The sequence below is a fragment of the Ascaphus truei genome, chromosome 5 (genome assembly GCF_040206685.1).
Source record: "Ascaphus truei isolate aAscTru1 chromosome 5, aAscTru1.hap1, whole genome shotgun sequence".
Taxonomy (NCBI): domain Eukaryota; kingdom Metazoa; phylum Chordata; class Amphibia; order Anura; family Ascaphidae; genus Ascaphus; species Ascaphus truei.
This window is the reverse complement of record NC_134487.1, coordinates 265,313,334-265,338,444: the sequence shown is the minus strand read 5'-3', so window position 1 is coordinate 265,338,444 and position 25,111 is coordinate 265,313,334. Positions and strand designations below refer to the sequence as shown.

General features: G+C 43.6%; 1 protein-coding gene across 2 annotated transcripts in view; it reads left to right on the top strand.

Moving 5' to 3' along the window:
- The window catches only part of DIAPH1 (diaphanous related formin 1), a 121,825-nt gene extending 97,567 nt beyond the window's left edge, over positions 1 to 24,258 (top strand). For both annotated transcript variants that reach the window (XM_075601989.1, XM_075601987.1), the window contains 11 exons: positions 2,276 to 2,339; positions 3,101 to 3,240; positions 3,839 to 3,947; positions 4,644 to 4,754; positions 7,085 to 7,203; positions 10,011 to 10,127; positions 12,984 to 13,099; positions 14,049 to 14,113; positions 21,431 to 21,610; positions 22,605 to 23,216; positions 24,121 to 24,258. In XM_075601989.1, coding sequence (XP_075458104.1) covers positions 2,276 to 2,339; positions 3,101 to 3,240; positions 3,839 to 3,947; positions 4,644 to 4,754; positions 7,085 to 7,203; positions 10,011 to 10,127; positions 12,984 to 13,099; positions 14,049 to 14,113; positions 21,431 to 21,610; positions 22,605 to 23,216; positions 24,121 to 24,243 — 1,756 coding nt within the window. In that variant the 3' untranslated portion in view covers positions 24,244 to 24,258. The remainder of the gene's footprint in view (positions 1 to 2,275; positions 2,340 to 3,100; positions 3,241 to 3,838; positions 3,948 to 4,643; positions 4,755 to 7,084; positions 7,204 to 10,010; positions 10,128 to 12,983; positions 13,100 to 14,048; positions 14,114 to 21,430; positions 21,611 to 22,604; positions 23,217 to 24,120) is intronic.
- Positions 24,259 to 25,111: the final 853 nt, after the last annotated feature.

The following is a 25,111-nucleotide window of genomic DNA, read 5'->3' as shown; positions in this document are numbered from 1 at the left end:
TCCCTCACGGAGCAGTGTCGGCCATCTTGCTCCCGGCTCTTGGTCGCGTTTGTGGAGGGGGACGGGGGAAGCATCCCACCCCGTGCATCCACTGGAGCGGGCCAAACGGGAGGGGGGCAGCACACGGGAGGGGAGCAGCACACGGGAGCGGGCAGCACACGGGAGGGGGCAGCACACGGAAGGGGGCAGCACACGGGAGGGGGCCGCACGGGAGGGGAGCGCATGGGAGCGGGCAGCACACGGGAAAGGGCCGCATGGGAGCGGGAACCACAACCACCCCACCCACGTGCACAGCCGCGCAACACAACCCTCCCCCATCTCCCGCATCCCAGGTGGCGGACACCCCAGGGAGGGGAGGAGATCAGGAGGGAGAGGAGAGAGTTAACCCAATCAGGGAGGGGGATTATTTATGTAAAAAAAAAAAAAAAAAATTTGGCGCGAGCAGGGGAATTCATAGAGCCGCAGCAACTACTTGCCAGCGGCCAAAATCCACCCGCCACGGGCGTGTAGTTATAATGAATTGTCGAACACTGCTTATGATCAACCAGTAACACGTGATGGTACTGCCAGTAGATGAAAGAGCACATGTATACTGTATGAATGAAAGACATAGGCACACATTTTATAAGCCCACATGTCATGGACACATATTGCAATGTATATCATGACATCACAGATTCCCCAGATAATTCAGTGACTTGGCTACAGTTGTACATCTGAATAGAACACATCGGTGCATCGAGACAGGTGGGCTAATGTGTACATTATACCTGTATATAATTCATTTATATTTAAGGCAATCAGCAGTACAGAGATTAGACTATTCATTTTAAAAACACTATATGTTTGTCAAGCAATCTTGACAAAATAGCACAAATAATTTCCCTGAACATATAACATTCCAACTAAGATGTCTAGGTAACATACTCCAAATTACGCCACGAGACGGATGGGAAAAATGAAGATGTATGGTTAGCCTGTCAAAACCAATCCACAATCGACCAGTACATTAAGCGACAAAGACGTTTTGGCCACGTCTGCCGTATGGACATCATCAGACTACCATATCAGCGCCTCAACACCACATGACCCATAGGCTGGAAAGTGGACCGAAATGCTCCAAAGAAAACATGGTCGAACCAGGTGACGCAAGATCTTAATCCGCTCCACTTCACAGTAGTCGAAGCCCAAAAAGCCGCCCTATATCGAGATCAATGGTGCGGAATCACTAGATGTATTGAACATCCTGCCGCTGGCCTCCACAACGCATAAAAGATGAAGCAATGTCGTTTACGGAGTATATACCATAAAACATCGATACCACTCTGCTTATTTTTAACTGGATTCATTGAGTGTTAATAATTTTTTACAAAGATTTTCAAAACTGTAAAATTGTTAAATGAATGATGGCTGTAGAGGAGCCATGGTATGGAACGTGCAATGCAGTATATTATCCTATCCCACGGGTCTACAACCTTTCAAGGAAGAAGAGCCATTTTATTAAAAAAATGATTTGTCCAAAATGTTCAGAGAGCCGCAACACATGCATGAATATTACACCCCCCAAACACATACATGCAGTATACTGTACAGACACTAATAGTTATATACTGTATAAGCATTAGCGTACGACAAACTTATTTTTTTCCTTTCCCTAATTATGATTAAAGTATGTGGGGGAATAAAATGCATCTCACAATAAGTCCCTTTAGTTATTTTTTCCCATTGTTTTTCTGTTCAAAACAGTTTATACAAATTATGCACACTTGCTCTTCCACACTCACTCACTCTTCCACACTCACTCGCTCTTCCACACTCACTCGCTCTTCCACACTCACTCGCTCTTCCACACTCACTCGCTCTTCCACACTCACTCGCTCTTCCACACTCACTCGCTCTTCCACACTCACTCGCTCTTCCACACTCCCTCACTCTTCCACACTCACTCTTCCACACACACTATATCATTTTGATCAATTTAAGTATTTTTTTAACAGGAATTAAGTCGTCGAAGTAGGCTTGACCAAGTGATTTCCTGGGCAGTTTGCATTAGACAAAGTTGCGATTTAACTTTTTAAAGTACTGGTTGGTGTTGTACACCTGTTTCCTTAAATATTATTGCACTTGTTAGACATTTAGATGATCCTACATATAGCACAACCATTTTTATTTTTCTTGTGCTTGACTTATTTCATTCCTGATACCACTGTCCTCTTCTTGTTTGGAAAGGTTTCAAAATACATTTATTGATTGATGGTTTTTGCTTCTATCTTAGATCCCGTGATACCAGAAGCCAACATGAGATCATCCGATGTTTGAAGGCTTTCATGAATAACAATGTAAGTAAATGTTTTTTGCTGGTATTTTCATTTGTACAAATGAAGTATCACTGGTATATTTCCTAAAGTTAAGTAGATCATGATGTTATTCGTTAATGGGCATTCCAATGTCAACAGTTGGTCTACCTTCGTGAATATACCCAGCAATGAGAAGGGGCAACAGAGAAAGCGACCACAGAAATTTAACAAACTGCATTGCCTCTTTATGGGTTGATTAATTTCCTTTGATCATATCATTGCTATTATTGATGGTACTCGGTCACTGTCATCCTGTAGAGTGGTGGTGGTTCAAAAAGAGCAGCTAAAATAGTACGTAGTTAAGAACACCTTCACATATTGGGAGAAGAGAGGAACTGACTGAGACTTTCAAGAAACTTAATGGTATGCCTAGAAGAGAAGCCATGGAAAGATATTCCAGAACCAGAAACCATGCTCTGAATCTGCATGGTGGAGAGGAGGGTGGACAAATGTAAGGGGCATATAATAGTAATGCTTCAGATACATGACAGTCTCACAATTGAAGTTGTTGAGAAATTAAAACAATACTTGCTTTGACATTAGAACCCATAAATTAGGGAAAAATATAAACAGGGCAGAGGTACGGACTCCACATTTACTGGAAGGTACCTGTAGATAAAGAAACATTTTGCACACCAAGTCATTTCTTTTTTGGATTGGATGTTTTTTACTACTACACACAGACATGCCGAAGGAAGTGTTGAGTTAAGTATTCACTATTCATTTTCACATTCCCTCTTTAGTTTGGAATTAAGACAATGTTGGGCACTGAAGATGGGGTTGTGCTATTGGCAAGGGCCGTGGATCCCTCTGTTCCTGCCATGATGATTGACGCCTTGAGACTGCTTTCTGCGCTGTGCATCCTGCCGCAACCAGAGGACATGTAGGATATTTTGCAACTCCTTTGTACAGTGTATCAATTACACATCCACTTTTACACTGTATATATCTAATTTATTAGTCCCTTTTTAGACCCTGTTAATATATTGCATTCATATTAAGCTTTATCAAATTTAGAGGCAGAATGAAAACATATAACATTTATTTGGTTAGTAATTCAACTGCTGCCAGCATCCGCTTGTGTCTTAAGCCATGTTCTACAAGAACTAACATTTGCATCTGGTGTTGAGATGCACCGAGATAGATAACATTTCCGAGTTGTGCACTTTAGTTGATCCCTTATTAGCAGGTGCTCGAAACCTACATACCCAACACATTTTAGTTGTCTAGTAAGTTTTACAGCTGCTTTAAAATGAATGGTACCCAAGGTGCACCAGATGAACATTTTCTTTTCCAGTTAGAAACAAAAATGATGTGCCTTAAGTGAAATTAAATAAAGTACGTAATTTGTATTTCATGTAAACAAAGTCAGATTGTTAAAACACGGATACAATCTGTTCCACTTGATTGCAAGAACTAACCTTATTAGTCATTAATGTCCAGATTGCATTTTGTGTGTTATTGACTGTTTGTCCTTTTAGGCACGAGCGTGTTCTTGAAGCACTGACTGAGCGAGCAGAGATGGATGAAATGGACCGCTTTAAACCTCTTCTGGATGGGTTGAAAAGTGGAACTCCTGTGGCACTGAAGGTATTGTTCCATCTTTCTTAAAATGGTTTTGTTCTTACTTTTGGTGTCCTTAAGGGTCCATTTGTTTTTCTTGGTTGTATAAAGCAGCAGTTCATGACCACCCCTTGTAAAGCATCTGGGGATACTATTTAGAGACAAGCGCAATAAAAAAAAAGTCAGTAGTCCATGTGAAACATTCCAGCTGTTAACCCTAGTGCCATCACAATGCTCTTGATCACCGAGCGAGGGACATTAGATATTACAGGCCATCACCAACATGGCAGTGTGTGATAGGGATACAGTGGTGGAACTGTATGTGCATTGAGATTATTATTATAATACTGTGCAGCATAGTAATATGCTCCCAACCTCAGAAAATAAACCGTTTATTTAAATTAACTCATCGGCATTTTAAATATCCCAATATGTTATGGTGTGGTCTATCTTAATCCATTTCTTTCTATTTCTTTTTTATGCTTTTATTTGTTTAAATAAAGATCTACAGCTATATGCTGCACTGCTTTTTATTATTTATTAGCAGAAACCCAAAAATTAAGTTAATTAACAATTATCCTTATGACATCACAGAATCTTTTAAAAGCCAAGTGATTTAAGAATATGCCATGTTCTGTTAAACTGTTGTGTATAATCTGTGCTTATAATTTCAATGGGGAATTTGAAAAATAGTTTTAACTAATGGAGTATTGTGTACTCTAGGTGAGCTGTTTGCTGTTAATCAACGCTTTGATCAGCCAAGGAGAAGAATTGGATTTCCGAGTTCACATTCGCAGTGAATTGATGCGCTCTGGATTGAGTCACATTCTAAAGGTAACTAGTTAAGATTTATTTTTCTTAAATTTCCACACGCAAAAAAAGGTTATTAGTAAACATGTTAACTCCATAAAGCATCATTTTTTTCAGTGTTTCAGTCCTCCATAGCAGCATTTGGCCGGAATATAGTAAATATAACAGAAAAGTATTTGAGTCTCTCGACAAAAGGTATTTTTAGAAGCTTAGGATAGAGTCCTTTCCTGATATCACACAGCCTCAAGCACCTTTTTGAAGTTGGCTCTCCATAATTCAACGGTGTGTTTGGTGGCTCTGTGCTGCCTCTGCATTTAAGTCTCTCTTGGCCTTACAAAGCAGAAGCACCCCTGAGGCCACTCATTGTATAGAAAGCTTTTATTCACAAGTGGCATAAAAGCCTATAAAATGTGCACTCACCATAAAGTGAAACTTGTATATCCATGCCCGACGTGACTTCCCCACCCCCCTGATTACCATCGCAGACACCTGAGGTCATCAACTGGTAACCAACAGTATCTCAATGCACTTCTCCCCTTAATGAAGGCATCTTGTGAAACACTTTGACTATTGGTGGCTGCCTGAGTGCTGGTTGATGACGACATGTGTCTGAAATGGCAGTCAGAGCAGAGTCACATGAGGCGTGGAGATAAGAACTTCCCTTCATATGTTTATATTAGTAATTTTATTGTGAGTGATTATTTTATAATCTTTTATGCTACTTCTTACGAATCATAATTTGCTACACTTTCACTTTCAAAGCTATGATAAATATAGTCTAGATCAGTGATTTCCAACAGGGGGTTCGGGAGCCCCTAGGGTTTCTGGAGACGTTTGCAAAAAAAAATATGGTGGTGGATCCCAGGCAGTATACTGTGTTCCTGATGTATGTAAAGAGTGGGTGCTCCAGTGACAATGGAATATCCGAACGTTATCATCATCAATAATAATTATATGTGAGACTCATATGACTCTAGTATGGAGTGGGTGTGAAATAAGCGAGTAACCAGTCAGTGATGAATATTACCTCTACTGAAGGGAACAATCAAAAATGCTGATCGTCACCTTGAGGTAACCTCATTGGAGAAAGCATGACAAACACTGGTAATCAAATAGTCCATAACTCACAATATTGGATATCTTGAATAAATCTTACCCACTCCTTGAGCCTTAATAAGTCTGTAGTGGCGTGTCCAGCCGCTGATAAAGAAATCCAATGGTAGAAAAAAGGAGAAAGCAGCGCACTGCCCGGGGGTCAGGTGGTAAGAAAGTAAAGAATATTTATTGAATACAAAACATCACCCTATGGAGGTGTAAAGCCTCCTACGCGTTTCAGACACGAATGCCAAGTGTGTTCCTGAGCCTATGGTGGGACTGCACACTTAGGCCCCAAACTGCATCTTAACATGGGTGATATTACGGTCAATGACAGCAAGCGCTTCCAAAGTCGTTCCCCACCATGCTGTGCATCCACAGTGACAAGGCATTGTGGAGCGTGACTTTGGAAGCTCCTGTCGTAATTGACAGCTATATCACCCATGCTGTCTTTACACAGTGAGGTGCAGTTTGGGGCCTTATTAAGCGTGTGTTTCCCCTACGAGCTCAGGACACCTGTTTTGTTTGCAATAATCTGATGCATAGGCAATACGATTTAATAATATGGGGTGCGTAATGTAAAATAGGTTGGAAACCCACTGATCTAGATCGTTGATGGGAAACATGAGGCCTGATAGTCACATGAAGCCTCCTTTAATTAGTGCACTTGGACCCAGATCCACAAAAGGTTGCTAAGCTTTAGCACAACTCGTTCCCATTCATATGAATGGGAGTAAAGTCATGCTAACGTTTGGCACCCTTTTTGTGGATCTGGGCCTTAATCTCTAGTATAGTCCAAAGTTCTGCTCCCCGCTGCTTTTTACAACTTGAGTCTGTCTGTGATAGGAAAGGAAGATGATAGATTGATGAGTGCTCACAGTTATTAACACAACAGGAGGCATAACTGTTCGTAATATATTTTTTTATTGTTAATGCTGCCTTTTTTTTTTTTGTGTGCGCTTAAATATTTCATTTTTGTGTTTCAAATGCACATATAAGAAGTGTCTCTTAAGATTATGGTGGGCGAGTTTCCTATGGCCACGGAGAATGTTTTACTCTCTGATTTAGTTTAAATGCATATATTTATTAATATTATAAGTCAATAGGACATAAAATATGTGTGTGTTAGAAGATGACCGTGTCAGCCTACTACGTGAGCCAGTTCATGACGTTTAGGAAATGACTTGTTTGTCGTCTTATGAAGGGATGCAATGTCTTTACTTGGGGAAATGTTTGCTAACCCAAGATGTTGTCTTTAGGAACTGCATGGCATGGAGAACGATGAGCTAAAGCTACAGCTCAGTGTATTTGATGAGCACAGCGAGTTGGACTCTGATGACTTGAGGGGGCGCTTGGACGACATTCGCATTGAGATGGAATATCCTTACACTGTAAAAATGTGCAATGCATGAGGAGTTAATTGTCATGAACGGCACGTGACTTGTGTATGTAACGAGGGTTGATACACAGCTACAGGTGCGAGGACGAGTATTCTAAAACTTGCCCTGGAAAATCTGGGGCAATCACCAACAATACCCCAGTAATGCTGCAACATTTTCTGTGACATTTCTGCAGAAAAACTAATGGCCCAGCAGGGGTTCCAGGCAGTCCCATTCAGTTTGAATGGGACTGCCTGGGACCTCCGCTGTTTTAATCCGATGGGCCATTAGTCTGTCTGCACTAATTTCACTGAAATGTTAGTAGCATTACCTGGATATTGCCCCGGAATTTCCAAGGCAAGTTTTAGAATACTCGTCGGCGCACCTGTATCCAGCTGACTTGCATCTCCACACAGGAGATGTATTACAATTATTAATATCTCCCCTCAATCCGACACAATATATATATATATATATATATATATATATATATATATATTTTAAATCGCTGCCACCACCAAAAATAGTACAGTATCATGTTTTACTTGCAGGGTTTTTGGTCTCTGTGTACTAAGAAAAAGATGTCATCACACAAAAACCTTTTGTAGCAACATGTAGCAAAATGCAGTTACTCTCCGTGTGCAAAGTTCAATTAGAGCCCAAAGAAAATACTTATTACATTTTAGAATTAATATACACAAGTAGTTACAGAAAATAATGTTGCAACAAATGTACAGTATAATATATTTCACAAAATAACCGGGATCAAAACAGAAGATCTTTGTACGTTACCCCATAACAATATCAGAATCCTCCAAGAGGTTGTGGATTTGGAAATAAGAGAATTCACGTATCTTGTTGGCATCAAATGCACCTCTGTTGAATTCTAAGTTCATGTCCCAAATGCATGACTTTTCTCAAGAAAATTAAATAAAAAAAATACTGCAATGGAACTGAATAAGCCCGTCTTCTGGGGCATGTCATTAACTCCCCCTCATCACTCCCTATTGACATTTTAAAGGATTAGGGAGAACAAATGGTTTTTTGAATAAACAATTACCCCATAATCTTCTATAATAACTGAAAAAATGGGACCCGCCTTATTGCGTGCAGGGGAGGTTGCTGCAGATGTAGAGATGAATCTTGACAGAGCAAACAATCTGACCTTTGCACCCAATCACCGATTGTTTAGCATCCTTTAATTTGTCTGATTTCAAATATCACAAATATATATTCGTTCTTCTTGTGAATCAGGAACATATGCTCCCCTTTGAGGATGACACCCAGGGCCTCTGGTAGGTCTGGGTAATGTCACTAGACCTCCATAATATACACATCACTTTAGTGAGCCATTAATAATAATCCTAGGTTAAGATCTGGTGCTCTGGTTGATAATTTTCAGATGAATGATATGATAACCCCACTTTTAGATAAATACATAAAATGGGCTAGAGTCATTCTGTCCTGACCCCAAAAATAGTTTCAAGTTAATAAACCAAAACATGTACAGTATTAAGATATAACTTGTAACCTTTTATGTGCCGAAGTGGTAGACCATTGAATAGATGGGGCCTATCATCACAATTATCGTTACCATTTCCATAGTTGTCTTTGAGGAAAAATGTTCAGACAGGCAATAAAGCTCACTTGTTAAAATTAGCTTTGTTCTCCAAACGTATTATGCAGAAACAATTTGAGTGACAAAATATTAGTATTGGTGTTAGTTATAGTACTCTTCTAATTTGCAATTTTACCACAAGGTGGCACAATAGGCTTGCCTTTAAGATTCTAAAATGTGTTCTGCAGTAATAAATGTGTGCATGTATGTCCTACCTATATTTTGTGTCAACATTTTACTAATGTTTCTATGGCTACCTAGGGCTGGCCTTTTTTGCGGGGCCCAAGGCGTCATGTTGGCAGTGGGGCCCCCATGTAAAAAAAGGCAAAAAATACATGGGATTTACCTAGACTAGCAGCCCTCCTCTGGCAGCGTCACTGCAACGCGACACTGCGGAGAAGGTAAGAGGGCTTGTGCACACACCCCGCACCACCTCTCTGCTGGACCGGGGGCCCCGCGCTCCTCCTCCAGCTCCCCCCTCCGGTCGGGTGAAACTTGGATCATGGCGCAGACAGGAGGGAAATAGGAAGCACGGGGCCCCCAAAGATGTGGGGCCCAAGTGGCTGCCTTGCTCGCCTCACCCTAAGGCTGAGTCCCCAGTCAGCACTGTGGCACGCGCGCCCGGCGGGGGGGGGGGCGGCGCGTGCACAGCGCTACACTGCGATCTGCAGTCTGAGGGGAGAGAGAACGTTTGCGACGGGAGGGGGCATGGCGGGGGGCATGGCGGTAGGTTTGCGGGGGCGTGGCCATGACGTCCCGCGGCTGGTTCGCCCTCATTGGCTGAACTGCCTCCGTCGCAAATGCCAATCTCAATTTCCCCTGCCTGCCTGAACCTGTCGCGCACCGCTGGGGAAAGGTGCGTGACAAGGTAGGAACTGGGACTGGAGGAACTGGGGGGGCGGGGCTTGATCGCACAGCGCACGCCGAGGCGTGCAATGTAGTAGTTAGTGGGACCGCAGCCCAAGGCCGGTCCTAGTCTAGGGTAGAGTTCTGGTAGCCATATGACTACTGATTGGCAGTTTACTATATAGGATGTTTTATTTGGATTTTAGTTGAAGTTGGACCATCTATATTGATGCACTTGTTGTTCTCTCTTGGGAAGTGATAGCATTAGTAGCACACTACCCATTTTCTTTTTATATTTGTAAATTTCTGTTTGTCATGTTTTACCCTTAACCTCCAACTTACTGACTTCAATGAAGTCTTCCAGATTCTTCTGAACACGGTGAAGGACTCCACGGCAGAACCGTTCTTTCTCTCCATCCTACAACATCTTCTACTAATCCGGAATGATTATGAGGCCAGGTAGGACCCTGCCAACATGCTGAGGGCAAAATAAATGAGCACATTGGATTAGTGGTTCTCAAACTCCTTGTAGGGGGCAATCTGCCGCACCAGGCTTCAGTAATAAACCGTTGCACTTAAACACAGTTGAATGCAGTAAATGCTTATGTATAGAATGTGGTTGTCTCAAAAACCGGGCCTGGCTCAGGGACCCGAGGAGAGGTTTGAGAACCACTGTATTAGATGATGGACACAGAAGACTTAAATCCATATGTAATAGGCAGTGTGTAAGACATATTACAGTGCTATAGGACAACTTATGGTCCATTCAAGTGAAAGTAAATATGGCCCACAGACTCAGAAGTTTAATTGTAATTCCTTGACATTGTTAGGAGGAAAATAATAATAATTTGTAGCACCTGTTCCCCCACCCTATGTGAGATTAGGGTAGCTACCTGTGTATTTCTGGTGCTGTGCATACCTGTTGGTAATCCAGGAGGCTCTGAGTTGCTACGCGATGTTGTGGAGAGATATCAGGGTTTTCAAGGTGGTTCATCTCTGGTGAACAGTACCCGCTGGAGCTCAAAGGCAGGGGGGCACGCGCGAAAAACTTTGCGCACCCCTGATCTAGAGAATAGTCTTGTGGCCATATTCATGCCGCAAAGAAAAGTAAGGTTTGAAAAACTTACTGATGTTCACACTTCTCATCTCCAATAATAGCATATACACAGCTACTAGAGAGAAATCCTTCTTTCACCAGGAGATGTCACTCTTACTCCACCAATAAGCTTGCTTCTAGGGTTTGTCTTAGCTGTACATGTACTGTACTCAGAATCATGTACTAACCTTTTGAGTTGGCTATTTAAAAAATAAATTCCCATGTAAAGGATCTCTAATTCGGTAATGCCGTAGGGCAGGGGTTCTCAACTCCAGCCCTCAAGACCCCCCTGACAGGTCATGTTTAGAGGATTTCTCTGTGTCAGCACAGGTGGCTCACCACCTGTGCTGAAGCAGGCTCTGTGACTGAGCAACCTGTGCTGAAACAAGGATATCCTTAAAACCTGATCCGGTGGGGAGGGGGGGGGGCGGGGGGAGGGAGGGGAGGGAGAGAAAAGGGCGGCCGGGCGGGTATCTTGGGGACTGGAGTTCAGAACCACTGCTGTAGAGGGATAAAATCCTTACACAAACTGGATTGTTGCGTAGTTAATGATCCAACTCTGGTCTTAATAATGGTATTTTTTATCCAAAATGTTAGATCGAAGTGGCAAGATTACACAATTGCCATTTTAAACACTGTTTTGCATGACTTAGTTGAAGAAGGTTTCGATATCCGTTTAGTGTCTTGCTTTGTTGTTCTTTTTTTTTTTTAACCCGGCCCACGTGTTAATTTCCAAACATTTTCCATTTTATACCTATTCAGTACTGAAGTTCTTCCAGCATTTAGAACATATTATCTTTAACAAAATATCAAGTGAAAATGATTACATTTAACATATGTTTCCTCTATCCTTTCACATTAAAAAGTAATTACATTTGATATTAAAGTTGCCAAATTTTTGGAAGGCTAAACCGGGACGGGTATTATACTCAATACGGAGAAGAGGGCAGGTCTCAAAATGTAACGTGATACTTATGGGTTTGGCGATTTTATACAAGCATTTTATGCAATATTTGCTAAGCAGTCTTCTGTCATACGACACTTGGAACAACACTGGAACACGCCTTGAAGCCGCTTGAAGTCAAATAGGATGTAAGGTGTCTTCCAGCGCTGGGAGGTGTCTTCTGGCAGAAGACTGCTTAGTATATATGGGTCTTGATGTTTTCTACACTTATTCCTGACCCAGTTGTAATCTTCTGTTGACAAAGTGCAAATTGGGCCAGTCCTGAGTAAACTTAAAGACACCTAATCTTCAGAATTTGTCATATCACTATACCTTCCTTTTCTAAATACAGAATTTTTCCTGTCAAAAAGAAAATGTAATCGCCTTTTCCGGGGCCGTCTTAACAGCATTATAGGCCCCCGGGCAAAGCAGTGCATTGGGCCCTGCAAAATTTATCTCGTGAATGCAGACATGCCAACTCTCCGCTACAAGTCGTAATTTTTCTCCTTCTACCGAGTTAGCGGGAGATTTGAATGTTGAGACGGGTGATCGGAAAAATTTGTGCTAAATTCTGGTGTGTGCATAGATTAGCATGGGGCCCCTATGCTCGTGGGGCCCCCGGGCAACTGCCCAGCGTGCCCATGCGTTAAGACGGCACTGGCCTTTTCCTCAGTACTCAAAGGATGTAGTTAATGACTTTTACGTCTACAACGACAATATATGCACAATATACACACAGATGTAACATCCTTTTTATGTTGGGAGAGAAATGTTCAAATCTTGGACATCAGGCAGATTTTTGGCTCGTAGTATGATTTAGACAAGATTACACCATGAAAATAAACTATTATTATTATTACATGGTGTATGCACAAAATTGATCGAATTTTAATTGTACACTTGAACTGTGTGTGTGTGTGTGTGTGTGTGTGTGTGTGTGTGTGTGTGTGTGTGTGTATATACATATATACATATACACATATATACATACTTATGTGTATACATACGTGTGTGTATATATATATATATATATACACACACACACACACACACACACACACACACACACACACACACACACACACACACACACACACACGTATGTATACACACAAGTATGTATATATGTATACACACACACACACACACACACACACACACACACATATATACACATACATATATACACATACATACGTGTGTGTGTGTGTTCGCACAGTGGCCACAGGGACAGTATTAATCTAATTTCTCAATAAATTATCTTTTTGCATTGTAGACCCCAGTACTATAAGCTGATAGATGAGTGTGTATCGCAGGTCATCCTTCACAAAAATGGAGCTGATCCTGACTTTAAATGCAAGCATTTAAGCATAGAAATTGAAGGTTTGATAGGTAAGTAATCCAGTATTTTCTATAGATTTAGGGAACTTTAAACCTCCCTATTGTTTACCCAGCCGGGGATGCTACGGGGGGCACCTTCGGAAGCAAGTATCTTTGGAAACAGAGGGACCCAGGAGCTGAAATGAATGAGCTTCAGCTTTGGAGACCCCCTGCTTTTATACCAATTAAAACAAACGCACAAAAACACCCAAGGTGGAATCACACCTACATTTTGGCTTTTCCTTTTTTGTAACCTACAGAGTATGTTCTGTATTTCTTTATGTACAGATCAGAGTATAGTTTTTGGAGTACATTTAGGGTAGTCTACTCTAACAACATATAACAAATGATAACTGTTTTAGATTTGCTAAGGCTTGTCTCTGAATTATAAAAGATTGAGTTTAACTATATATATATATATATATATATATATATATATATATATATATATATATATATATATATATATATATAAAAACAAACATCACAGCTTGCACTCAATGTACTGGTTCATATAGACAGGTGCTAGTCTCAAATAATAGAAAAACAACATTACCATTCTCTCGTCCGGTAAAGAAAGACTGCACTCGGTTCAGTAATCATGAAAAACTGTATTGGGCATCTGAATAAAAAAGATAAGTCACCCAATCCGACGTTTCGGTCCTGGAATAGGACCTTTCAAGCACCCCCTTGAGAAAGGTCCTATTCCAGGACCGAAACGTCGGATTGGGTGACTTATCTTTTTTTATTCAGATGCCCAATACAGTTTTTCATATATATATATATATTACCACCCGCAGGGATGGCAAAAGAAGGCACTATATATCTATATATATCTACATATACCATTTTGAAAAAGTTACTATCCTATATCTCGTATATATCTAATGGAAAAGAAGAGTGCTGTATAAGTCAGACAGTTTTTTTTAAAGCATTATGGACCTTCTTTGTTATAATGCAGATCATTTGATTGATAAGAAGAAAGTAGAAAAAAGTGAGGCCAAAGCAAGAGATTTGGAAAAGAAGGTAAGAGACTGATAAGAAATCTATCAATGAATTTATTGATTGTGACCGGCTGTGTGTTATTCCTCTGACTACTTTAGCTTTCAAAACTCTTCCACCCCTTCCCGTTCTTATATAATTTACAGTACAAGACATTGATAAAATAAGTATATGGAGGAGAGACTTTGACATACTGTAGGCCTTTATTCTGTAAACTGCGACAGTTTGCAGTCAATGGTGCTCTCCGTGCGATAGCATCCTATTGCAGTTTACAGAATAAGGGCCATGGTGTTTATAAGCCAATAAGCCAGTGAAAGGTAAGATAAAGAGCAAAAAGGAAACGGGTGGATTCAGTAGCACAACCAAAACCGTCGTTTTTCTTTGCTGGGTTATTATTTAGGTTGGATTCACAGTCAAATTATCATTATAATGCATTATTATCTCTTGCCATTTTTAGATGCTGCCTCACATAGTCCAGACACCATTATTTTATATACATTTTTTTTCATTTTCTTAGATATTTTTTTTCCTTTGCATTCTGATCACATACTGTACTACTTGCAAAATCTTCAATTCTGTAACCTGTGTGAGCTCGGTAGTTTTATTCTAGTACACCTACATGCTAATGAAATAGCTATACTGTATTTTCACATTTCTGTCTTTAAAAACACAAAAGCTTCAAGCTTCTCCATTGAAAGTAGCCCCCACCTGTCAAATAGCTGAACTGGTGGCTGGACCTAGATTACTGATCCTGCAGAAAGCGTTTTTTTTCTCCCTTCTTGTAGATTAATATTATACATGGCCTTTTCGGTCAACATAGGCCCCTTCTAAAAGTTTTTAAGCTCTATGTTTGTGAAAACACATAACTTGTGTGATTTCAGAGCTCGTGTTTTTGAGAACAAAAGTGTATGACAGTGAGAATAGTGGGATGGGACTTATGTTTTTATTTTTAATCCATACACTATAACAAAATAAATAATGTGCTTATAAAAATTTTTTTTTTACAGCCAATCTAAGCTGTGAACAATATAGTTTAGCATTTTCCTGGTTGTGCTGAACACCATCTAGGGATTTGCAGTGGAAGAAAAACATACAGAAAGATGTCAATTTGACAAAAAGTCCTACAGTATGTACATTGAAATAGTAATAATTGAAACATAAAGCACAACAATTTGACACTTTTATTCAGACCCTTGACAGTAGTATAATCTGTAAAGATTGTTACCAAATGCAAAGCTTTTCTTAATTAGCTGATTGGAGTCTTAGAAGTTTTCACAGAATGCCTAGTCCCGGCCTGCGTGCATCAGGCAAATGTAGGGAGCAGTACACATTACAGGCATACCCCGCTTTTAGTACACTCACTTTAAGTACACTCGCGAGTAAGTACATATCACCCAATAGGCAAACGGCAGCTCGCGCATGCGCCTGTCATCACGTCCTGAACAGCAATACCGGCTCCCTACCTGTACCGAAGCTATGCGCAAGCAGAGAGACTATAGAGCCTGTTACAGATGCGTTATTTACATCAGTTATGCACGTATATAACGATTGCAGTACAGTACATGCATCGATAAGTGGGGAAAGGTAGTGCTTCACTTTAAGTACATTTTCACTTTACATACATGCTCCGGTCCCATTGCGTACGTTAATGCGGGGTATGCCTGTAGTGTAATGAGCCCCCTCCAGTGGTCAATTGGAGTGACCGTAACCGGGATGCATGAACAAGCTTTTATACTCCTAGACAGGGCTATGCTTTTGGAATAAAAGTCTAGTCCTGTCTAGGACACCTTCACCTCATAACCTTTGTTCTCTTATTTATTTATTTCTCCCTTCTCTTGGCGAGGCTCACAAATAGCAGTGTTTATTAGCTTGGCAGCTCAGCATTTTTGACCCTTATCAGCAGAACGGAGCCCACATGTTTACTTTTTCAATTTAAAAAAAATAATTTAGCTGTCAGCGTGAGAAGAGATAGTGCTGTGGCCGAGCTGTCGGGTGGCCTCACCCTGGAAATTTCATTCCCAAGCACGATGGGGCTGATAGTGACCTCCAGGCCCCAGGCTGATAGGGGATAATTGAAGTTGTGACTGGGATGTAATTAGAAGGCCAGCTGCATGTCAGCAAGCCTGCCTGGTGTTTGTCTTGCACACACACTTTTGGACAAATAATGTTTTTTGGTTTGCAAGCAGCTCGGAACGTTTTCTAAATTGGTTTTCTACTAAATGTCCATTTCTACATGTAAAGTGTAGTTTCGAACACCCATATTGCAATAATGAGGCTATTTTAAGTGGTAACTTGGGTACTAAGGCACTAGCCTCCCCAGCCTGTAAAATGGGAGACATGCATCAATACACATTTCAGCTATGTTAGGCACACTGCCTCTGGCCATAGAAAAATTGTATCATAACTAATTTGGCACAAACATTGACGTGCCAATTTTATGCAACTATGGTAAGTGCTGTATACCAGATCATCCCAATGTAATGGAAGTCATTTCAATGTGCTGCTGTTCTGCAAGGAAAAGGATCATGTACGTCTTGATTGCCTCAACCTCTCTTCCCCCCCCCCCCCCCCACCCCCTTAGGCTGTGCTTATAGTGACGGCGACGTCAGGCTACGGTCGCTGTAAAAATCAAATTGAGATGACTTTCAGCGATCGCGACCAAGCCGTCGCGCTTACTATAAGCGCACACAATGGCGGCAATACATTTGTTTTGACGCGACGCCGCTGCGTCGATACAAATGTATTGCTGCCGTCGCGTGCGCTTATAGTAAGCGCGATGGCTTGGTCGCGATCGCTGGAAGTCATCTCAATTTGATTTATCCTATAAGCATAGCCTTAAATTGAAGGTACAAAAATGCGGTTAAAAGGGCTTTTCATTGGTGGCTGTCAATGAGTTTCAAACCAACTTCAAACATTGCTCGTACCGCCACTAGGTTAACGATTATGCCACAAAATAGCACTAAACAGTTGTATGTGAATTAGATCTTCTAGACATGTCTTTCGGTTTATTTAATTACTTTGCAATCCCTCGCCTTCCCCCCCCCCCCCCCCCCCAAGGACTGAAGAGGGGACAGATAGCTTTAAGTCTCTGCAAATATAACCTATTGTTGCAATGGAGGTATTTTGTCCCTTGTCTAAATCCCCGACTGCTCAGATATCTGCGTGACACCCGCTGCGATCTTCGGATAGAACAGTGATTTTCAACCCTGGTTCGCGGCCGCCAGAGGGGGAGAGCTGGGATAACTCTTCCCAGCTGTCCCTGGCCCGGCAGCGCGGCGGCACCCCCACACAGGAGTGACCCGGCAGCAGCAGCCGGCAGCTCACTGGACTATCTTCTCCATGCTTCTGCCGTCAACTTCCGGCTGACAGGAGAGAGAGGAAAATCAGAGCGAGTGCAGGCTCCCTTAAAGACAAAATACGTGTGTCTGTGGGTAGGTGTGTGTGTGTCTGTGGGTAGGTGTGTGTGTGTCTGTAGGTAGGTGTGTGTGTGTCTGTAGGTAGGTGTGTGTGTGTCTGGGTAGGTTGGTGTGTGTCTGTGGGTAGGTGGGTGTGTGTCTGTAGGTAGGTGTGTGTGTGTCTGTGGGTAGGTTGGTGTGTGTCTGTGGGTAGGTGGGTGTGTGTCTGTAGGTAGGTGTGTGTGTGTCTGTGGGTAGGTTGGTGTGTCTGTGGGTAGGTGTGTGTGTGTCTGTGGGTAGGTGTGTGTGTGTCTGTAGGTAGGTGGGTGGGTGTCTGTGGGTAGGTGGGTGTGGGTAGGTGGGTCTGTGTCTGTGGGTCTGTGTCTGTGGGTGTGTGTGGGTAGGTGGGTGTGGGTAGGTGGGTGTGGGTAGGTGGGTGGGTGTCTGTGGGTACCTACTCCATGCTTCTGCCGTGTCTGTGGGTAGGGCTGTGGGTAGGTGGGTGTGTGTCTGGGTTAGTCTGTGGGCGCGTGTGTCTGCCTGGGCACGTGTGTCTGCCTGGGCGGGTCTGTCTCTCTCTGCCTGGGCGCGTGTCTCTCTCTGCCTGGGCGCGTGTGTCTGTCTCTCTCTGCCTGGGCGCGTGTGTCTGTCTCTCTCTGCCTGGGCGCGTGTGTATGTCTGTCTCAGCTTGGGCGCGTGTGTCTGTCTCTCTCTGCCTGGGCGCGTGTGTCTGTCTCTCTCTGCCTGGGCGCGTGTCTCTCTCTGCCTGGGCGCGTGTGTCTGTCTCTCTCTGCCTGGGCGCGTGTGTCTGTCTCTCTCTGCCTGGGCGCGTGTGTCTGTCTCTCTCTGCCTGGGCGCGTGTGTCTGTCTCTCTCAGCCTGTGCGCGTGTGTCTGTCTCTCTCAGCCTGTGCGCGTGTGTCTGTCTCTCTCTGCCTGGGCGCGTGTGTCTGTCTCTCTCAGCCTGTGCGCGTGTGTCTGTCTCTCTCAGCCTGTGCGCGTGTGTCTGTCTCTCTCAGCCTGTGCTCGTGTGTCTGTCTCTCTCTGCCGGGGCGCGTGTGTCTGCCTGGGCACGTGTGTCTGCCTGGGCGCGTCTGTCTCTCTCTGCCTGGGCGCGTGTCTCTCTCTGCCTGGGCGCGTGTGTCTGTCTCTCTCTGCCTGGGCGCATGTGTCTGTCTCTCTCTGCCTGGGCGCGTGTGTCTGTCTCTCTCTGCCTGGGCGCGTGTCTCTCTCTGCCTGGGCGCGTGTGTCTGTCTCTCTCTGCCTGGGCGCATGTGTCTGTCTCTCTCTGCCTGGGCGCGTGTGTCTGTCTCTCTCTGCTTGGGCGCGTGTGTCTGTCTCTCTCTGCCTGGGCGCGTGTGTCTGTCTCTCTCAGCCTGTGCGCGTGTGTCTGTCTCTCTCAGCCTGTGCGCGTGTGTCTGTCTCTCTCTGCCTGGGCGCGTGTGTCTGCCTGGGCGCGTGTGTCTGCCTCTCTCTGCCTGGGCGCGTCTGTCTCTCTCTGCCTGGGCGCGTGTCTCTCTCTGCCTGGGCGCGTGTGTCTGTCTCTCTGCCTGGGCGCGTCTGTCTGCCTGTCTCTCTCTGTCTGGGCGCGTCTGTCTCTGATGTGTCTGTCTCTGTCTCGGCGCGTCTGTCTCTGTCTGGGCACGTTTGTCTCTGTCTGGGCGCGTTTGTCTCTGTCTGGGCGCGTTTGTCTCTGTCTGGGCGCGCGCGTGTCTCTGTCTGGGCGCGCGCGTGTCTCTGCCTGGGCGCGCTTGTCTCTGCCTGGGCGCCTCTGTCTGTCTCTCTGTCTGTCTGTCTCTCTCTCTGTCTGCCTCTCTCTCCTGCCTGCCTCTCTCTCCTGCCTGCCTCTCTCTCCTGCCTGCCTCTCTCTCCTGCCTGTCTCTCTCTCCTGCCTGTCTCTCTCTCCTGCCTGTCTCTCTCTGTCTGTCTCGCTCTCTCTGTCTGTCTCGCTCTCTCTGTCTGTCTCGCTCTCTCTGTCTGTCTCGCTCTCTCTGTCTGTCTCGCTCTCTCTGTCTGTCTCGCTCTCTCTGTCTGTCTCGCTCTGTCTCTGTCTGTCTCGCTCTGTCTCTGTCTGTCTCGCTCTGTCTCTGTCTGTCTCGCTCTGTCTCGTTCTGTCTCGTTCTGTCTCGTTCTGTCTCGCTCTGTCTCGCTCTGTCTCGCTCTGTCTCGCTCTGTCTCGCTCTGTCTCGCTCTGTCTCTGTCTCGCTCTGTCTCTGTCTCGCTCTGTCTCTGTCTCGCTCTGTCTCTGTCTCGCTCTGTCTCTGTCTCGCTCTGTCTCGCTCTGTCTCGCTCTGTCTCTGTCTCGCTCTGTCTCGCTCTGTCTCGCTCTGTCTCGCTCTGTCTCGCTCTGTCTCGCTCTGTCTCGCTCTGTCTCGCTCTGTCTCGCTCTGTCTCGCTCTGTCTCGCTCTGTCTCGCTCTGTCTCGCTCTGTCTCTGTCTCGCTCTGTCTCTGTCTCGCTCTGTCTCTGTCTCGCTCTGTCTCTGTCTCGCTCTGTCTCTGTCTCGCTCTGTCTCTGTCTCGCTCTGTCTCTGTCTCGCTCTGTCTCTGTCTCGCTCTGTCTCTGTCTCGCTCTGTCTCGCTCTGTCTCGCTCTGTCTCGCTCTGTCTCGCTCTGTCTCGCTCTGTCTCGCTCTGTCTCGCTCTGTCTCGCTCTGTCTCGCTCTGTCTCGCTCTGTCTCGCTCTGTCTCGCTCTGTCTCGCTCTGTCTCGCTCTGTCTCGCTCTGTCTCGCTCTGTCTCTGTCTCGCTCTGTCTCGCTCTGTCTCTGTCTCGCTCTGTCTCGCTCTGTCTCTGTCTCGCTCTGTCTCGCTCTGTCTCTGTCTCGCTCTGTCTCTGTCTCGCTCTGTCTCGCTCTGTCTCTCTCTGTCTCTCTCTGTCTGTCTCTGTCTGTCTCTGTCTGTCTCTGTCTGTCTCTGTCTGTCTCTGTCTGTCTCTGTCTGTCTCTGTCTGTCTCTGTCTGTCTCTCTCTCTGTCTCTCTCTCTCTCTGTCTGTCTCTCTCTCTGTCTCTCTCTCTGTCTCTCTCTCTCTGTCTCTCTCTCTGTCTCTCTCTCTGTCTCTCTCTCTGTCTCTCTCTCTGTCTCTCTCTCTGTCTGGGCGTGATTGTCTGTCTCTCTGTCTGGGCGTGATTGTCTGTCTCTCTGTCTGGGCGTGATTGTCTGTCTCTCTGTCTGGGCGTGATTGTCTGTCTCTCTGTCTGGGCGTGATTGTCTGTCTCTCTGTCTGGGCGTGATTGTCTGTCTCTCTGTCTGGGCGTGATTGTCTGTCTCTCTGTCTGGGCGTGATTGTCTGTCTCTCTGCCTTGGCGTGATTGTCTGTCTCTCTGTCTGGGCGTGATTGTCTGTCTCTCTGTCTGGGCGTGATTGTCTGTCTCTCTGTCTGGGCGTGATTGTCTGTCTCTCTGTCTGGGCGTGATTGTCTGTCTCTCTGCCTGGGCGTGATTGTCTGTCTCTCTGCCTGGGCGTGATTGTCTGTCTCTCTGCCTGGGCGTGATTGTCTGTCTCTCTGTCTGGGCGTGATTGTCTGTCTCTCTGTCTGAGCGTGTGTTCCCCAGAATTTCACAATCTAAAAAGGTTGAAAACCACTTTTGAACATACAGTACCTGCTTCCATTTGGCACAATTTAATTGTCCACAATGGAGTATCATCCTGCACAAGAGAATTTGAAGCCATGATGGTGTAACTATAGGTAAAGGCTTCCAACTCTTTTGGCAATGTTACAAGGTTTTACATGGCAACTATGAATTCTAGTACTGTAATGTTGATTTCTTCAATCTGCTTTTGTCAAAATAAGTTGGCTCCATATCTTTTACTACTCAGATAAAGAAAATTCAGGACAGATCTGTTTCCTTGTCCCCCATAGCATGGTTTGATGACGTTTCTCATACTTTTGTTGCTCACCTTGGCCTCTCACAGCCAGGTTCCTCTTAATTTGAAATTCTGCTTTCAACAGTTGGATTCAGAGCTATCGGCACGGCATGAGCTCCAGGTGGAGATGAAAACCAAAGAGAGTGACTTTGAGCAGAAGCTAACTTTGCTGCAGGGGGAGAAACAAGTATTAGATTCTGAAAAGAAGGAAATTGTCACAGAGAAGCAGAAACTTGAGACTGAAGTCACACAACTAGCAGATGAGGTAACAGTTGGGCAGACTTTGGAAAAGGGGCCCATTGGGAGGTGGTATAGACTTGCCACTAATGACAACTTTGTCCTTGGGTGTTAATTTCTGCAAAGGTGCACTCCGTCAAATTCCGTGAATTGCTTAAATTAAAAAAAGTAAAAAAAAGAAAAAATATACTGCCAGGCCCCATAGATTTCTCTTCCTTATTCTTGAATCTTTATTACTCATTTATGTCAGTAGCTGATAATGAGAAGATGGGAATAAAAATTTGTACAAACCATTCACCTTGACCTGCTACTAAAGGCTTAAAATGTGTAATGATGCAATGCTTGAGAGAAATATAATTACAAAAATTCTGCCTTTATAACAATTTCAATTTAAAACTCTGAAGCACAAATCACTCCCCAAATATTTTTTAGAGCAGCAAAGAAAAGAAAAGCACTCTGGAGAATATCCAGCCCTGTGTTCTCCATTTGAAATGAAGTAATAATAATTATTTAAGTTAGCCGCAAAGCCTCCAACTTTAGTGCACATGGATTTCCATAATGTCATAAAACGTTTTACAGCTTCTGACGAGACGGCTAAATGAAAATGTCTCTTTCCGGTGTCGCGTATGTGTATGTAATATTATGTATTATATCATAATATTCTTAGACTGTACAAAGAAAGAACAATCATAGTTTAAAGTGAAATAAATTAATAATGTGTAATGACCCTAATAATAACATTTGAGCTCCTTCAAATGCTACAGCATTAATAATGAGTGAATCTCTGTACAAAAAAAATGCACGAGTGTGTTTTAAGTTTCCAACATTTATTAAAAAAACAAAAAAAAGTTGAAATGTGCTGCAGATAAACAAATATACACAATTGCCTTTTCATGGATGTATTTTCTGTAGTTTTTATAATTGTATTGGGTATCTTGTACATTGGTACTTTTATTTTAGGTCTGGGTTATGTACTTTAAACCTTATTGTTCATTATATTGCTCTGGTTCACATTTTTGCAGGTTAACAAATTGTCAAAGGAACTTGAGGATACGAAAAAAGAAATGGCTTTTATTTCAACCTCATCTATTTCAACTTCTGCACCTCATCCCCCTCCACCACCTCCTCTACCAGGGGCAGTGTTGCCTGCCCCTGGACCTCCTCCCCCTCCTCCACTTCCAAGTGGTTTAGGGGGAGGCCCCCCTCCCCCACCTCCACTTCCTCCTTTCATGGGTGGTGGTGGCATTCCTCCTCCTCCACCTCCTCCACCTCTCCCTGGTGCTTCTTGGGTCCCTCCACCTCCTCCACTCCCAGGTGCATTTACTGGTCCTCCACCACCTCCCCCACCACCTCCATTGCCTGGTGCACCTGGAATCCCCCCTCCACCACCACTACCAGGTGCACCTGGGATTCCTCCACCACCACCATTTCCTGGAGGTCCAGGCCTTCCACCACCACCTCCACCATTCCCTGGGGGTCCAGGAGTGCCTCCTCCTCCTCCAGGAATGAGAGGTCCTCCTCCACCAGGACTTGGAGGCTGGGGTGTACCTTCAGTTCCAGTCCTACCTTATGGATTAGCTCCAAAGAAGGTATACAAGCCCGAGGTGCAACTGAAACGGCCAAACTGGTCAAAGGTATGTGGAGTCACCTACAAGCCGCATACGCTCTCTGTTTTGCCTCTATGATTGGCGTAGCCTCCTACTGTCTCCCTTATTCCTTATCAAAATAGAGACGAAGTGGCACTCCGGCTTGAAGTTCCAGCGGTTCCTTTTTTTCTGTGCATAATATACACAATACACTGGAGCCATTTAGGGAGAACATTCTGTCAAAGGTGCTCCAGAATTCTCCTCCTTTACTTTGTAGTGAAGTTCTAAAGATCTGGGATTGTTAAACATCAGAGAAGCTCCTACGCTTGCTTTTTTTTTTCCGCCTGAAGCACCTGATTAATGGACTCTCGTATTTAATTTCACTTAATTTCATCTTTTTATTATTTATTTAATGTTTTGTGCCCTCTGCCTTGTAGGAAGTATTTTAAAGCCAGCACCATGGTAACGCACAATTTAATAATCGCATTCCATTTAAAATATGCAAGCGGTGGATAATTACCTCTGTAAAAAGGACTGGTTTCTTTTTGTCATTTAAATTGCATTTTTTTTTTTTTTTATAAAGAACTGGGACAAAGATAATTAATGTGCATATCACTGGAATCCTTATCCTGCAGTCACACTCCAAGGAACTAGCAACATCTTAGTATGGGAACTGCTTGGCTGGCACACACAAATATCCAGTCGTTTCCACTTTATTTTACAATCATAGTTAATATCTTGCTTCTCACAGCTTCCTTAAGCCCAACAAAGCACTGGTTTCTCAGAACTGACATGCACACATTCCCACACCCCTAATCCGTAATGTGCTCCGTTGTTCTTTCATCCAAAGAATAGTTCTTTACCAGTCATTCACATGGCAAAGTTCTTAAAGGAATTCAAATTTTGAAGTCTGTACTTGTTCCATGAAAGTAACATATAATTGCTTTTTCAGATTACTCCTACAGAGTTCTCGGAGAAATGTTTTTGGATCCAGGCAAAAGAAGACAGATTTGAAAAAGACGAGCTGTTGGCAAAAATAACCCTCACTTTCTCTGCACAGACCAAGTGTGAGTGATCTAAGGTGTTTTTTTTCCTTTGAACATGGCTTCTGATTGGCAGCTCACTGGGGAAGCATTAGTCCATGCTGATTTTAGTTGCAGACTGTCAATAAGGCAGAAAAGTTGCATGATAAGAAAGCGAAGCGTTCCTAAACATTTAAGGATCTGTTTAATGATGAGGAAACTACATTTGATTAGTGTATTGAAGCAACTAAAAAGCTATTTTTATTGTTGCTCCCCTTAATAATTTGTGGAGTGTAGATTGTCATTTATTGACACCCATACATAAGCACTATCTCTGCTACATCAGAGTAAATGAGCCTGTCAAGCCCAGCATCCTTGTACTAATGGTGGTCAACACTGGAATTGTCTAAGGAGAAGACAGAACAGGACATCTATGGGGCAGGATATCCCACCATCTACTCTCTTCATACCGACACTTGGCTATCTTTGTGTTTAGGAAGTACTGTATCTTTTTGTAGCACTTTATTTAGCAGATTTTGAAGGGATAGAGAAGAGGAAACGTGGAAGATCATACAGCATAGACATGTATGGGGAAGAAAAAAAAGAAGTTTGGAGGGATTTATGAGAGTAAATATTTAAGGGACTAGTGATTTATACTACCAATGTAATCACGAGTCGGCATAGGCAACATATTCTATTCAGAGGGTATCCATTTTAATTTACAGAAAATCTGAAAATGAGCTTTTAAAGTACAGTTAATGTTGGACCTCATCCCTTTTTTCCACCAAATGAATATGAAAATATTGGGGGGAAAGCAATAGGGCCATATGGCTTCATATTCTGACACTACATATTCTTCCCCTTTAGAAGCTTGGTAAACAGAGAATCAACTATGTTTGCCAAAGCCCTTTGGTTAATGGA